The 17,550-nt window shown below is 41.3% G+C and overlaps 1 protein-coding gene across 1 annotated transcript in view; it reads right to left on the reverse strand.

Moving 5' to 3' along the window:
- Window positions 1-12,521, reverse strand: part of LOC139212954 (protein Aster-B-like) — a 33,754-nt gene extending 21,233 nt beyond the window's left edge. The window contains exons 1-4 of the mRNA XM_070843537.1: window positions 12,499-12,521; window positions 6,100-6,346; window positions 2,378-2,398; window positions 709-729 (exon numbers count right to left, since the gene is read on the reverse strand). Coding sequence (XP_070699638.1) covers window positions 709-729; window positions 2,378-2,398; window positions 6,100-6,346; window positions 12,499-12,521 — 312 coding nt within the window. The remainder of the gene's footprint in view (window positions 1-708; window positions 730-2,377; window positions 2,399-6,099; window positions 6,347-12,498) is intronic.
- Between the last annotated feature and the right edge of the window lie 5,029 nt (window positions 12,522-17,550).

Here is a 17,550-nt window from a genome sequence, read left to right on the forward strand (position 1 = left end):
CAGCCATGCAAGCATGAACACTGAGGCTCTGTTCCTCTCTACTCTGTATGCCACAGCCAATAAAAGCTTAATCTTTATGCTGAAAGGAAAATCTTCAGCATGGTTAAAGAAGAGGGCAAATAGGGGAGGTGTAATAAAGAAGAACAACCATGCCCAACATCCTGCACTGCTCTCAGACACACTGTGAGAGCTGATCATTTGGTCCCTTAGACACTGGTCAGCTGCACAATGTCTCTTTTTTTCTCTTCTCCTGCTTTTCTGCTGAAGTCAAACTCAACCTGTGAACTATAACAAAGGCAATGAATTGAAGCCTAAGGAAATCTCTACCCAAACACCCAAAAACAGTATGGAATGCAATAGACACATACAAAGAAGTATACTGTGTACAAAACAAATAAAGATTCACACACGTATTAGAGCTTCCTTCAAGTATTCCTTAAAGTAGACACACTGATAAATGTCTTTTTAGTGGGAAATAAACCAAATTAAGCAAATTCTAATAGCAAAACTATTGCATGGGCAAGACTTCGGCAGGCCGAGGGAAGGCAGACTCTGTGATGTGGACAATAATTCGTCCACTGCCGTGCTTTGGCTCTAATCCCTCTTGAAGAACAGTGCCCTCTTGCTGTTTTGTGCCTCAAAACATTCCAGCAGGCCAAGTTAAAACCATATAACATCACAAAAAGGTAGATGAAACAGTGAACTTACATTGTACCAGCTCTGACTTTTCTGTTGTCACATCAAAGCATGGATGAGGTGGTCAGAGCAGAGAGAAGGGCAAAGACAAAAAGAAAGAATTTGATCAATAAAACAGTCACGGTTTTTAATGCAGAGTATTGTACAGGCATGTGAAACTCTAAACGTATGAAGTCACATTTTAAAACTAGTGCCTGAGTTTTGGAGCACAGATGACAGTTAAAGATTCGTAGTTGATATCTTGATGCCATAGAAACATTTAGTTTTCCACAATGAGACTTTACATTAATATGACAAATTATTCAGATTTCCCACAGTAAGCATTACTTCTCTTGGTTTGTTAAGATGACCAATATGTCTAAAACTGGTGATTAAAATCAAAGTAGCAAACAAGATAGTTTGACTTTGAGAATATAAACAGTCTGCTCATAAACGTGTTATAGCTGTCTGTCTTCTTTTCAAATGCTGTGGCCTATGTTTGATTTTAGACAAATTTACATTCCCTTTTTCCTCTTTAACTGGGAGGACATACTGACAAAGAGCAAGAGAGGATGCAGTCAGTCATTATTTTGATGGTTAACGCATTGAAACTCATACCTACCTAAAAACTACCTACAATTCCATGCTCTTCAGGTGGAGTTAGACCAATACTGAGGCATTTATTAACACCACTATATGTTTGCTATAGGTTCCTTTTGCTTTGCAGTTGTACATGTGCTGACATCATCTGACCTGTTTTAGAATACTGAAAAAATAGTTCCAATGTGACAAATACTGATATGTAGTGCTACTGTACTTCTGATTTCAGAGTTTGTTAAGTAGAACATAGCAATTTTACCACTGATTATGTTTACAATTATTGAGGAGACAGCAGTCTGCCATGGTAATTCTTCTGAAGTACTGGATCCACTGAACTTTCATTCAAACATGAGAAAACATTAATTATTCAAACAGGAATGACCTGTTTGAATTGAAAATGTGCAGTTTACAGGCTCAACAGACCATTTGAAGTAGTTTGCCTTGTGGTCCAGCAGAGGGTGTTCTTAAAATTCACCATCTGCTCACCCTGCTGGATGCCCTGTGACTAATCAGTAAACTATGCTAAGATAAAAATAGAAGAGGTCTCCAGTGGGCAAACCCATGCTTATCAGATAATAACCACACCGAAGCGTCTGAGAATCAGTGTGTGGAAATATTTTGTGTTCTGCATCGTAGATGGCAAACTAAGATAGATAATTAAGATACTGCTGTCTGCTGACTTTGTAAAAAGCAGCTGCCTCACTCTACGATGCAGGTATATGACACCACAAAGGAAAAGTCTATATGAAGACCCTCTCTCTGACCACCAGAGGCTGGACATCGCTGGCTACACATGATTATTTGACAGCCACAGCTCAATGTGTCCCAGTCTCACACATTTAACTATGTGGGTTTCATTGAAAAAGTGGCAGTAAAAATAAAGGAGACATTTAGTTCTGGAACACAGGCTGCTGCAGAGGCGGAGGAAGTGGATCATTAAAATTAGATGAGGATATTATTTTATTATATTATGTTATTATATTTATATATTGTAATTATTATAATATTCAAACATGCTGAGGAAACTCGTAATAGTAGCTTGGCAGGCTTCTCCCATACAGAGGAAGCTCCAAGAAAAGATCTAGAAAAGAGTTGTGCTTACTTTAGTTTGCCGCTTGTGAGACTATTGCATGCATGAAAAAGACAAAAGAAATGGATTCAACAACAAAGACATGGCATGTACAAAATGATGAAACAAAAGAATCCATGATTTTGAGTGGTAATCATCATAAACTGTGTAGTTTACCAGTCAATCTGAGACAAGCAAAAACAACACAGAAGAAATAATAAGGTCTAGCAAAGTTTTGACAAAATCACATCATGTGATGGAAAACAACAATGACATGAATTAAGTTATAGGAGTGAGACAGCCAGAAACAATGTAATGTTACTGTGGTACACTTCATGTTGTTCTTCTGGTAAGTCAACAGGTAGATTTGACCAGAACTGTTGTATGTCACAACTGAGAGAAAAAGCATGACAAGACTTTGGCTTGTTGGTCACTTGAGATTAGATGATTTTAGTGACCATCCTGAAAGCTATAATCATCTAATCTCATGTCTTGTGATCCCAGGTGATCAATGTGTTCTGTTAAGTATGTTCAAGTACAATATGCTTAGCATAGTAAGCAACTAGCATACAATGTATTCATTAAGAAGTCACTTGTGTTGGCTAAATACCTGCCATGCTTGTGCAGGGGCCTGTAAAATGGTCATTCCATTTTCTAAAATGATACTTGATACTTCATTCCACTTCAAGTCTTGATGAATTGCTGACTATGTGTTGAGCATACATGGTCATGATACTGTGCTTCCACAATAATTGTGACTGAGGATGTCTCTCCCACATAAGGAACAGAAGTTCACTGTGTGAACTAAACTGGGATCACAGTGTCAATGATTAGCCTTCACTACTTGTAGCCAACCCCTGGACAACCCAGCAACATCACAACACTTTAATAATCCAAAACAGCAAGACAGCAGTATACACAGGATAAGAAATAAGTTAAGCTCCTCCAAATGGTGAGGATTACATGTTTCTTTGTCTTTTGAACAAAAGGCTCCCTCTCTGAACTCAGAGTCCTCAAGTTTTCATACCGACGGGTTAAACTTGCCACAACTTCAGGTCAATATAAGCAGAGTTCTCCCACTGCCCTCTCTCCCCTGAGCGTCCAGTCGTAGAGGTAGAGTGGGTCATCCAGCAATCGGAATGGCGGTGGTTCGATCCCCAGCTCCTATGAGTCAGCATGTCGAAGTGTCCCTGGGCAATACACTGAACCCCAACTTGCTCCTGAAGCAGCTTCAGTGTGTGAATGTGTGTGAAAGAATAGTCTCCTCCAACTTAGATTCCTCCTGAATGAATGCTGTGTGAATGGGTGAATGAGGATGTGATATAAAAGCGCTTTGAGTAGTCGAAATGACTAGAAAGGTGCTACACAAATACAGACCATTTACCATTTTACCATTCACCATTTGTGGGGCAATTTGACAATCAGAAATAATTTTTAAATTATCAGAGATAATTAATAATCATATTGATTAATGGTGATTAATGATACTGTGAAGTCCAGCTCGATTGGGGTACTATCTCATTAAACAAGGAAAAGATTTAACTGATTCAGTTTCATAAAATAACTAAGCTATCAATTTTGGTATTATGATTAATAATGAACTTAATAACTACAGCCAAAGTTACCATATTGATAGCTAGTTAAAGGATTTTGGAGTTCTTTACAGAGTACAGTTTGGCAGTATTCACTCTCATACAATATTAAAGCAGAGTATGCAAATGAAGGAAGGTGCATGTGCAGCCTTGTGTTCGCTGAAACAAAGAAGATAAGGCGGAATAACCAAAAGGTAACTTAAGACTAAATAGCTGCCACTCAGACCCCTTAGTGCGTGGGTCAGAGGTAGAGCCCAAGTTATGTGCTGTAGCTGTTAGCTTTGTCTCTTGGTCGATGTCCAATTTGTAAAGCTATATGTGTGAGTGCGTATGATAAAGGTGCCAGGTTAGGAAAGTACGGTTATGGCTATGCTACCTTGCTGGTGTGCTATTGTTGCTTTGAAGATCAGCTGGCAGACTTTGAGTCGCACCTACTGGCACTGAGAAACTTGGTTCAGGCAGGACTTCATGTCGCTGCGATGAAAAAGATGGTTTGCTTATTACAGGTCAGGAGCTGAAAGACAAGCTGCAGACCTGGAACTGGACCCTCAGGGGCCTAGGCGAGGCGAGGAAGGTACAAGGCTGTAGCTAGGGCACCAGCACAGCCCAGCCAAGAAAGGCCAGGGAAAGAGAGAGCTGAAGTAGTAGTTTGTGTTGTCTCTCTCTCTCTCTCCCTCTCTCTCTCTCTGTCTCTCTGTGTCTCTCTCTCTCTCTGTCCAACCTCCACCCAACACGGACCCCTACAGAAGCCGCCCACATTGAGCCTGGGTCTGTTCGAGGTTTCTTCCCGTTAAAGGGGAGTTTTTCCTGCCACTGTTGCTCAATATAATATCTGATGCTTGCTCATGTGGGAATTCTTGAATCCTTAATTTTTAATTCCTGAATTGCTGGGTCTCTCTCTAATTAAAGAGTTTGGTCTAGACCTGCTCTTTATGTAAAGCGTCTTGAGATAATGCTGTTGTGAATTGGCGCTATATAAATAAAGATTGATTGATTGATTGAAGTAGGACTTGACGCTCAGGAGTACAGACGAGGAGAGAGGGGGCAGTGGGGGAACTCTGCTTATATTGACCTGAAGTTGTGGGGCTCATGTGCCACACATTGACCAATGGCAGTGATAAAGCTGGGCCCAGAGGCAAGTTTAACACATAAGTGTGAAAACCTGAGGACTCTGGGAAAGTTAGTCCAACATGAGATACACCGCAGCGACTGACACAAAGTGATTTTATATTAGTGGTTATATATCAGCAGCAATGACTTGACATGATCATGTGGCAAAGCCCTATGCAGACCAGACTACAGAATCTCCTGGAGACCAGAGATCCTACTTGTGTCCTTTCTCCTGGTACATGTTGGGTAAAGTGACCAATGCAGGGTCCAACAATGATGCAATAATGTATATATACAGTATATATGTATATGTGTACATATGTGTGTAGTAAATCAATCAACACCAACCAGTGGACCAATATAGGACTATGATGCTGTATATCTGTGTGTTTGTACACAACCTTTTAATAGTAGATAAAGGAATTTATATTTACCATTTAAACTTTTGTGGTCGAGTTTCATGATATTATTATGCATTATTTTATCTTTTTATTCTTCTACTAATGAAGCAAATGAATTGTCGTGGGGGGGCTGCACAATATACTTCAAACATTTGTTAACATGACGGATCCTTGTTAACCATGGTACAGTCATGGTGCAGCCATGTAGTATATTCTTTACAACCAACAGGAAGACAGCAGCCTCAGAGACAAAGCTGAATGTAATTACATGAGTTACATCTGATGTAAAAACCTCTGATGGATCATCTGTAAGATTATAACCTGTTGCATTTGTCCACATCAATTCACACAAGGTACACAAGTACCTCCTTATCAGCTCACTATGTTCCCAAAATTACTTGGTCATCTCCTTTATATTTGTCTGTGTTCAGTGCTTTTTCATCTTTAATATTTTCTAATCAAATATAGTGTAATGGCTTAATGCTATAGCTGCCAAATGTCTTTGAACAAATGTATACTACATGTATATATAACTTAGCAGATGATGTACTGGGAACTGTCTGGCGGCACGCTACCTTGCTGTGTTCCTTGTGTGTCACCCAATAAAAGCACAACAGTGTTTTTAATGTCGTGCCTGCTTCTGTGTGCTCACCTTAGAGTTCTTGCCACCACTGCGAGTGCCGGTGTTGGTAGGATGGACAGACTGAGAGTAGACCTTTTGATGCTGAGAGATTGGTTGCTGTTCGTGGGTGGTGGGGGAGCGGTCGAGGGCCTGGTCTGATGAACCCTTCTCCACCATGCTGCTGTCAGCCTCAAGGCTCAGCTGCGTGGACGAGCGCGAGCGCTTTCGCAGGACAGGTGAGCAGGCGGGGGTGCTCTGGCTTGAGTTAGCAGCAGTACTGAAAAGAGGAGAGAAAGCTTCAAACTAGTTTTCTGTTGAACTCACCCTGGCACATCATTATTATTATTATTATTATAATTTCTGCCATTTTGGGGCAGCTGAAAACAACATCTGACACTTTATCACATCAAAGTTTTGAGCAAAAAACACCAACATAGAGCAACACTAGCAGTCATTTGGAGTCATGGTTGTTGTCCATCTGATGAATCTAAGACCAGTCTTCTAATTTCTTTTAGGAAAAATCTCTGTCTGTTTGATGACGATGATGAATTGCTACTCCCATATCCCAGACAATTAGTATTCTCACCTAATTCACCAATCTAATACAATTACTGTGCTACTGGAAGTGTAAATCTGAAGGCACAAGACAGCAGAATGAATGAGACATGCTAAGTGATAAAATTAACATCATTATTTGTCAAAGGTATAACAGTATTGCTGAGTAAGTATGGACTCCTAGGGTACAAGGAAAGAAGAAATATATGTATTAATGTTGTTCTGCAGTTCTCTAACAGATACACTAATACAAGATTCGCAGTGACATTAAATGGTAAATAGTCTGTGCTTGTATAGAGGCTTTCTAATCATTTTGAAGCGTTTTTACATGACATCCTCTTTCACCCATTCACATTACATCACACATCATTCATACAGGAGGAATCTCAGTTGGAGGAGACTGTTCTTTCACACACATTTACAAGTTGGGGTTCAAGTTCAGTACAAGCTGGGGTTGTCTTGCCCACTTCGATACGCTGACTTAGAGGAGCCAAGTCGATCTCGCGATTGATGGACGACCCACTCTACCACTGAGCCCAGCAGAGTGAGTTAGAATAGTGATTAAACGTTCTCCTGTGCCTCAACTCTTAACTGTCCCTCTCAACTGTTGAGCTTTTTCATTTAACATCAGGAATTACAACTCAGTACCACTGCTTCGCTCTCTGTGCTGAGGTGTCGAACCCAGAGAACTGAGACTGACCAATACACAGTGATGCCACCTCCCCCTGCAATGCAGTGCTCAGTCAAAGGTCAAATTACAAACAGGACCAAGCTATAGAGATCAATCTAGCCTTCCTGCCAATCCAGACATCATTAGTATAGTCAATGCATTTGTTTTCAACAACTGTGTTACTTCCATTGGAAAAAAGCACATAGTGAGATGCCCGTATTGATGTCTGTCCATTTCTACTTGACAGGGAACACTCCTCATTATGTCACTCTTTAACACTTTAACACCATAGCTGTGTAATGCCTAATTATTGTACATTATATACTTTACTTAGAGATTACAAAGGCCTTATTTTAATTTTACCCAATTTTTCTATGGGCAAGTTGAATAAATATGCAACAACAATCTATATGTTTTAATAATTCATTTGAAATACATCGCTCCATGCAGCTGTCACAGAGAACATTGACAGTGAGAAACACACAGTCATGATTCTGCAGATGCAAACACAGTGATCATGCTGCATGGTGGGGTAGAGAATGACTTCATGTGGTTTGTGTCTCAAGCCACCCGAGCTAAAACCATCCGATGCAGCAGACATGGTGTGATGTAAAATGGTGCAAGGTGACACATCCTCAGTAACACACAAACACAGCACTGCAAGCAGTGAGCGACGGCAACACTGATGGGGGACAAAGCAGTAGGAGACACTAACCAACCTGGCAGCCATGGAAGACCTCAGCCCACAGCGTCAGACCCTACCTGCTTCATTCATCCACTCATTCAGACAGCAACAGCAGCAGAAGAGGAGGAGACAAGGAAGCAGTGAGAAGACAGGAGGAGGAGTTGGCTGGGGGGGATGCCTGTGAGAATCCTTGCCAAAGAGTCCATGCATGGGGGTTGTTCATACACAGATAGCTATATTGCTCCTTCCAAGGAATGTTGTTCAGTGGGTTGAAGAGGCGAGTGCTTCATGCTTCTTGCCGGTTTCCCCTCTCTATTTTCCCTAAGTGGGATGATTCACAGGCTCCTGCTGCTGTAGCAAAGCTCCTCTCTCTCCAAGTCCTCCCTCTCCCAACTGGCCCCCCTGTCCCCCCCCTCCCCCTCCCCCACCATCCCACCGTGCTGTGATTGGATGTCAAAGCAGAGTGCTGGAGACTGCTCCTGTTGCCGCTTTGCACAGTGGGCTTCAGCATCACATGCTCATGGTGACTCCCACTTCTCACTAATTCATGAGCTTCATGAATGAAAGCTGCTGACGTGGATTAACCCTCACTGTCACACCACACTGCCAGTCCCTCCCCATTAAATAGACCTTCATTTATTCATCCACTTCCTCCTTTCTCCTGTCTGCTCTCACATCCAACTCGCTAAGATATGAATCTCATCTTCAACTCTTTATGAGGCTTTATTGCCTTCTTTCAATAGACATTGAATGTGTGGAAGAAGGAAGGAGGGTTCCTTCCTTCTTCCACACATTCAATGTCTTATTGGTTCATTGATTCTGATCATGTATAGTGTAACTGCAGCATCCTTTCATCTTTGGGGTTTGGCCAGTGCAAATACAACAGCTGTCCAAGTATGTATGCCCAAAAGTTCCATTTTAATGATTCCATTTAATTTTCCATCTTCATGCAGGCTGTGATTTTTGACATAGAGGGAGGTAATTGCTAACATATGAACAGTAATGTTCATGTCAATCATATAGTATACACTGTCATAGTGACAGAGTATACTATCAAGTGAGCATGATGAGGCAATATTAAACATAACGATGAGATGGATGTGTTTACAATGTCTGGCTGCTGCAAGACTTCACGTGCAAGACTGTATTAACACACAATTACTCATGCACACACATGCATTGTTCCAACCCAGAAATCACACAGACATAATGGTAACTGTTGGTTTTGGTTCATAAATCGATAAGGCCACATGACAAAATGTTCTTCGCTTTGTACAATCTTTGTTATCTTTGTCAGCTTACACCCATCACACTCCATTTCTAGAGTTCTCAGGGGGACAGCATAAGCTCAAGTGACTTGTACCAGCTTTTTGTCTGGATTGGGTCTGCTACCAGTAATATGATGACCTTGGATAAACACCAAGTTTTTACTCTAATTCCCATTAACTCCACATAGCCATATAGGCATAACTTGCCACACATTAAGGTTTGAAAATGCTTAATGGTTTTAGTTTAACTTAAATATAAAACACATATAGAAAGCCTGGAGGACAGGTTTAGAATCTGGAGGAAAATGTTATGTTACAACTGTAACACTGTGGTTACTTCTCTTCTATATTTCTGTCATGCTTGTCTACTGATAGACAAACATTTACATATTTAGTTTGGTTGTATGAAAGGCCTCTTAAAAGCTGGTGGTTGTTCGAGGGGATGTGATGGAGTGTTACTCTTGTCCTTACAAACACTGAGACTTCACATTTTTCACATTGCTCTTCTTCCTGTACAGTCCTTCATCCCCTTGTGTACAGTCGATCCCATTCTGTCGAGTAACCCAGATTCCTAATCTACCCCAGGACAGATCCCTGTGATATGGCCTGAGACAGAAGCAGCCAATTGCGATGCTGTGTACAACCCACGAGCCATGGAGCAGCCAATCACAGAGTATCTCACCGCTGAGTAATTTGTGATGCAGCCAATGCAGGGTGCAGTCAGTGAAAATTATGAAAATGTAAGGTAATTTTAGTGGGTACAGGCAGAAACTATAAATGTCACAAGGAACTAAATGGCTGCATCCATGTTCAGTGATGGCAGGAGCCTGGGACAGGCTTCTTTCTAATGTACCTTATGTAATGACCAGAAAAGGTTTTGCCATCGTGAAATTAGGCCTTTAGGGCTGAACAATTCATTGTAATATAGTGGTAATAAAACACAAACAATTTTTCAAAAATATGCGACGGATAAACTATGCGGCAGATACACTGTGTAGACACACTCTGTGCACTCCTCTGACCTCAATGTGTTATTTCTATGTCCAGCATGACACTGTAACTGGATATGGTGAGAAACATTTTTGGTATATTTTCAACCATGCACTTATAAAATGCTGTTTATGAAAAACTTTTTACACTGAATGTGAAATTGCATAGGGCCCCACAAATGTTTGGATTTCTGCAAAGGGTGAAAATTGTTGCCATCAAAAATAGACTAGGCGCATATTTTAAGCAGAGCAGAGTTGCTTTAAAGAAGTTTCATATCTGATGGAATCAAGAACATTGTCACGAACACAATCAGCTTTAGCAGCCGTATTTCAGCTGGACGGCCCAGTATCTGACAGACAGCGAGCATGCAGGAGGTCAGTCGGGGTAGCTAGCTTAAGTAGTGTTATTGTTTACTAGCTTGACGTTCCAATTCCCATCCGATCCCTGACTTGACTTGACTTCGGGTATGTTTCATGGAGTCAACCATGGCGGTTAGCACTGTTGCCTCACAGCAAGAAGATTCATAGGTCACATAGGTATACATAGGTATATGTTTTGGGATAGATACTGTATGTATGACTATGGCATATAGCAGTTATCCTTTACTGTATGGTATACTGTACTTTTATTGTATATGTGCAGAAGTAGTCACTCATTGTCTGCGGACTGTGAAAAAGACCAGGCCTATAAGACACAAAGTATCAGTAATTTCACTCTGAGGTTAAACCTACATTTGATTTAGATTTAAATTAGCATAGCGAACCTGCAGTTCCAGGTACATGGACACCAACATCATGAGCAATGACAGACGCCATATTTCATACCCAGGTCTCCTGAGCAGAGATCTGGGTATCAACTATGGCAGACCTGGTATCAGATCTGGGTACGCTGCCTGAACAATCTGGTCATCAGTGAGAAGTAATGCAGTACCAAACAAATACAGAACAACTATCACATCACCAAAGCCCAGTTTCCCCACTTGTCTGGCTGTCCTACACACGGATTTTTGTTTGTTCCTCCTGGATCTGTCGGCCTACCATTCTTGAGTGGACATCTTGTACCCCCAGCAGCAGGCTGTCCCATTGCTGAAGATTCCTGACAAGCCAACTGTACTGTAAGTACATCCATTGCTCTGCATTAGCTGACCTGCCAGTAGCTGTTATTATTTTTCTAAAGAATGATTTTATTGGACACATGGTTTATGTAAACTCAACTTTGACCTCAGCTGCTTTTAAGCTGTCTACAATTTAATAAATTGTGAAAAATTTTAATCATTCTTACATAAGTATACTTATAATACAAACAATATATGATATTAAGTGGTGGTAGGGATAAAGAAATACAAGATAGCCAAAAATCATAAACTGCCATGGCAAAAGCTTGAACTCTTGAACTCATTATGCACACTTTCTTTCACTGCAAACCTATGTTGTGTGATTTGGTTTTTGCTAATAATAAAACTTCAAACTCCTGCCAGTTTGTAGTTGGGTCTCCTCCATGTAACTGTGGCAGGGAAAGTGCTTCTCATCGCACTTTATTTCCACAAAATCTCCTGAGTCCAGACTTGTGCCACAGTGACCTTGATAGGGCTCACCCTCAGTGCTCAGCACACATGTCTCTGGATTATAGTTAATGGCTGCTTTTGCAGGAACTATGCCAAAGCACACAGGGTCAGATGCTTCTATGTTGGATTCAGCAGGGCATCTGTAAGCAGCTGGCATCAAACAAGCACAATTTATTCCGCTAAATGAGCAGTACAATCAATAAACATTGGTATGCCACAACTATTACATCAGTAGATGAACAGACGTGCTTTAAAGAGTATCGTAGTGCCATTCTTGTTAGATAGCATGATAACTGCATTGATTGCTAAAATTAAGCTTGAGTGCAAACAACAGTTTGAAAAGCAAAATGGAAGTAGCTTAGCTTTGATACTCAAATGCTAGATGTTTTTGCTGTAACAGGCAGCTAATTCTAATGGGGCAGATGAGGATAAATGTGAATAAATAGAGAGGCATAAGAGAAGTAAGTAGAAAATCCATTTGGTGGATAGTGATGAACAGTACCAAGGAAAGCCTGCTGTTTAGGTCACAGGGTTTGCTGATGGAGAACACATGGCAGAATGGGCAGATGAGAGATGAATCGTGAGCATCACTCTTGTTTTGCATTTTTTCAACCCATTCTTTCATTTTTATCATTTTAAAATGCCATATATATATGCGTGCATGTACACATGAAAAAGAGAATATTTGCAGTCTCACCTGGTAAGCTTGAAGCCTTTCATCAGTACAGAAAGAGCTATTCAATAGCCATTGCCCTGTCTGCGCACGCAGTCCGTTAGTATTCCCGTGCCATGTTGTATTGTTGTTGTTTTGAGATTGCAGGAGGAGTTGGGGGGTAAATTCAGAGGCTCGGGGCCTTACAGCAGTGCCCATGGAAGGGGCAGATTGAAAACAAAAAACAAAACACAACAGAAAGCCTGGATGGCTAAAGCACTGCCCAGCAATAAGTTCTGCAAACAGCCCAGCTTTTTAGTCTCATCTGAGAGTGTGTGAGGTGAACACAGATGGAAATGTGCAAGGTGTTTGCGCATGTCTTTGTGCCATAGGTGAGTGAGTGAGTGAGTGTGTGTGTGTGTGTGTGTGTGTGTGTGTGTGTGTGTGTGTGTGTGTGTGTGTGTACAACAGCAGTAGCAGCAGAAACTGCTCCCTCCCATATGCAGCAGTCTCTCTATCTCCGCGGATGAAGGAATTTGCTGGACAGACAGACATAGAGGACCAGCTGAGCATGCTTAGTTTCTCCCTTATCTATTCCTTTTAGCTGAACCGCCTCCTCTGTCTCTCCATATTTCCCTGTCCCACTCTCTTTCTCATTTAGTGGCAGCGATCAGCATGCACACCACACACTGAATGCTCTGACAAGGATTACTGTCTGTGTTGTACTGGCAGTCAGTCCTGGCAGCTGTGCCTCTAATCTCTTAATACATGTGTGTGTGTGTGTGTGTGTGTGTGTGTGTGTGTGTGTGTGTTCTCTGGGAAAAGAAGAGAGACAACAAGCCTTAAATGTCATAAATGCAATCAGATAAGTAACTATCAAAAGCACTATTTTGATTTATTCCTTTAGGTCTGTGTGAATTTGTGATCTAGGACATACAAAGGCATGATTTCTTCCATCCACATAAGAGCAAAGACAGACAGCAAAGTGACATGTAGTGCTGCCTCACTGTTTTGCACTCCTGGTCTTAAGACAGCTTAAATGTTACTGAGTCACATTGCCTACAATGATGCACCCCTACCATTGTGATCTCTTACGTAGACACCATGCAGGAAAAAGCTTGGCACGCTCTGAAATTCACTGATTCGCTCCTTTCTCTAAAAACGTCTCAATCACTGAAACGTCAAGCCTAAATGCCCCTTATAGCCTCATTTTATCAATCATAAGGATATTATTTCCGGTGAAACACAGTATTTACAGTAAAGGATGCCATGTCTGCATAATCTATATTGTCCAGTTTTCAGCAACTCAGTACTAACATGAGTTAGTATTGGTGAAGAGTTTCACTGTACAGTACAGTCTTTGGGAGGTGTGAAGAAATGTTGTAAAGTGAGAATGTTGACCAGTTATCCCAAAGAGGTGCAAATGATCATCAATTTCATATGTAGGTTGAAACACAGTTATTAACTGAAACAGAAACAGCTGTAGGAGGCTTAAAACTGGGTGAAGAACTGCCAAACTCTGCTATCAAAGTGACAGAAGGCAGGAGGATTTGAGGCAGCCTACATCCACAGAAGATCCGTGGTTAGTTCTTCAAGATGTTTGGAACAACCTACCTGCCGAGTTCCTTCAAAAACGGTGTATACCTGGTATACCTAGAAGAATTGTTGCTGTTTTGAAAGCAAAGAGTGGTCACACCAAATATTAATATGATGTTTGTTTACTTTGCATTTTGTAAATTAAATTTGATATTTTTGAAAGCATTACTTACTTTACAGCATTTCTTCACACCTGCCTAAGACTTTTGCACAGTGCTGTACTTCTATGGGATTATCTTTTTTTCTTTTTTTCTGTCGGTAGGACGTCTATAAGACCTGGGACCACAGAGGCTGTGCTGTTATTTCTAATTTTATGCTCGTTTTTAAACTATAACTGCTACATTACTCAACATTTAACCACGAGATTCTATCTTTGTCGTCCTCTCTTTATTTTATCAGTCCACATCAGTGTGCGGTGACGGCGTCTGGGGGATCTGCTGCTGGTCAAAACCATGTGCTTGATAAGTCAACAATATGATTGATAAATGCCATGACCATCCATTTTAATTTATTTCTCCTTCCAGCCTGAAAAATGAAGTTTTGTGTCAGTTTTTAATAGCAGAAGTGACTCTACAGTTTCTATAGAGGCGAAGATGCTCTGCTTTCCCTCACTGTTGCCGCTTTCTGTTAAACATTTCTCAACATAAAAACAGGACAGATTGATAGCTCAACAATACGGCGAACTACTGTTAAGGCCATCAGTTTGAATTATTTTCTCCTTGATTCAAAAAATCAAGCTTTTTATCTGTTTTTCACAGCTGAAGCAGCATCATTATCAATGAGCCTCATCATCCGTTTACATGGAGACGAACACAGTCCACTTTGCATTATGTTACAAAACTTTTATTATTACTGTGATATTATTATATTGTTTACACCTCTGACTTTCAGTACAACTCAAGGTCATGCCATCTGCAGAAGTTCTCTGACAACTCTGCAGTGGTGGGATGTTTAAGTGGCAGGCATAAGGAAGGGTACAGGGCACTTGTGTACAACTTTGTGGGTTGTACAGGAAGAAACCACCTGCTTCTGAATGTGAGATGGTCATCAACTTCCAAAGGAAGAGGACAGCTCCATCATCACTGCGTATTCTGGGAGAGAATGCCACCACGTTGGAAGAGTACAAGTACCTGAGCGTCAACATCAACAGCAGACTGAACTGGAAGCACAACACCGAGGCTGTGTACAAAAAGGGGATGAGCAGAAGCTTGGATCCCTCAATGTGTACTGCAAAATGTTGGAGATCTTTCATCAGACTGTTGTGGCCAGTGTACTTTTCTTTGCTGTAGTCTGCTGGGGGAGCACTGGAGCCGGAGATGGAACCAGACTCAACAAACTGATAAAGAAGGCTGGCTGCAAACTGGACTCATTTACTGAGGTAGAAGGGAGGAGGACTCTAAATAAACAGTTAACCATCATGGACAACCCTGACCACTCTACCACCAGCTGGAGCACCTTCTGGTGCTGCTCCACTGTCACAAGGACAGATACAGGAAAGCATTGATGCCCATAGCAATAACTCTTTACAACAGCTCACCTGATGTCTCTGTATCTATCTATCTATCTATCTATCTATCTATCTATCTATCTATCTATCTATCTATCTATCTATCTATCTATCTATCTATCTATCTAAGCCAAATCCCCTGAACGAAAGTGTCAAGGTGGCATTAAAGATGAAGAAATGGCAACAAGGATAGAATGGGCTGGCAGAACGCACTATACACACTGATGACATTGTCCTCCATTATCTCAACCCCGACAGACATGATGTGGAGATTGAGATTATGGACGCTTTCAGAGGTCACTACCAAACAAGTGAAGGTAAATGGTCTGTATTTGTATAACTACTCAAAGCGCTTTACATGACATCCTCATTCATCCTCATTCACACATAATTCATACAGGAGGGATCTAATTTGGAGGAGACTACTCTTTCATACTCATTCACACACTGAAGCCAGCAAGGAGCAAGTTGGGGTTCAGTGTCTTGCCCAAGGACACTTCGACATGTTGACCCATAGGAGCTGGGGATCGAACCTTCTGATTGAGAGACGACCCACTCTACCACTGAGCCACAGCCGCCCTACCGTGATACCACCCTTCAGCAGCAACTCCAGGCAGAAGGGACTAAATTGGTTCAGTTCAGCCTCAAACCGACTGGACTAAGCACCACATTTTCAAGTTATATGAGTAGGGTGTCAACATATGAAGACCACCCCATCAGTGTAGTTGCCCTTGGGCTTCTCGTTAGTGGCTGGGTCATTACAGCAGTAAAGCACACATCATATACAGATACATTCAAAAGCTGCGGTTACAGCTACAGTATGTGATCATTCCACTGGCTAGCTCCAACCCGTCTCAGGAGTAAGCCTACTAACCTCTAACAATCTTTCCTATCCTTCTTTTCTCAGTTCTTTCCCCCCTTTGTTTCATTTTGTGTGATTTTGAAGAGATTGTAACCTTCTAACGTGTTGAATGTATTTTGATGTATAGTGGAATGTAGACATAGTTCGATGTTGTCTGCCCAAACAATACCTCAATGTCTGCTAAGACACCAAAGCCTCCCTGAAACCGATGAACTCAATGAACTGTTTAAACCTTATTCCTGTTTTCAGGAATACATGGAGTGTTTGCACCTCTTTCATGTTTTCAGGACCACATGGACCCTTCAGTTGCCCCAAATACTGTGGCCAGCACCTCTCTCTTTAGGCCAAAGAGGGGATCTTGGGACCTCACCACTTGGGAGAACAATAAAAGGCCTACATGTAAATTCCAAAGCCTGAAACAAAGAAACACATTTTTGACCAGCAGTGGACCCTGGGACTGATGTGGACTGATGAAATAAACAGAGGAAAAATATGTGATATAGACGTGAAAATATAATTCCATAGAAATGCGCTAGTTTGAAAATTGTGCTCAGGAACATGAAAAAAATGAGTAATTTGTGTCCATGGACATGAATATGTAGATTCAAATTTTTTCATTTTCTGAACTTCTGTGAAACTGGGTAGAATAAACTGCATAATGCATGTGATGCCTCTCAACAGAATGACAGTGGACCAACACATGGCATTAAAACGCAAATAACATTACATAACATTAAATGAAAAAGTAGAATTTTATAAGTCAACCACAGCAATCAGTAAGAATGAACAGTTTTGCAGCCTATGCACACGATAAAGCAAAGGTAGTTAAAGCGCGCACACACACACACACACACACACACACACACAAAAGGAGTGTTAAGATTTAATTCTGACACTCACTTTACCCTGTGGAAGGCCAGCCTCCTCCTGAGGTAAGACACTCGCTGATGACTGCCCTGATTGACACCCATGCCACTCTGTACCACCATCGTGACCCATTAATTGACTAGAGTTTCACTGTCCCAAAGCCCTCAGATGGAACACTGAAGGGCCAGCAGAGGCCGATGTCGGATCAAACATGTACATCCTCTTCTTCTGCTTCTTAAAGTCTCAGCGGTGGAATGTTTCTTCC

Source organism: Pempheris klunzingeri, chromosome 14, assembly GCF_042242105.1.
Source record: "Pempheris klunzingeri isolate RE-2024b chromosome 14, fPemKlu1.hap1, whole genome shotgun sequence".
NCBI lineage: Eukaryota > Metazoa > Chordata > Actinopteri > Acropomatiformes > Pempheridae > Pempheris > Pempheris klunzingeri.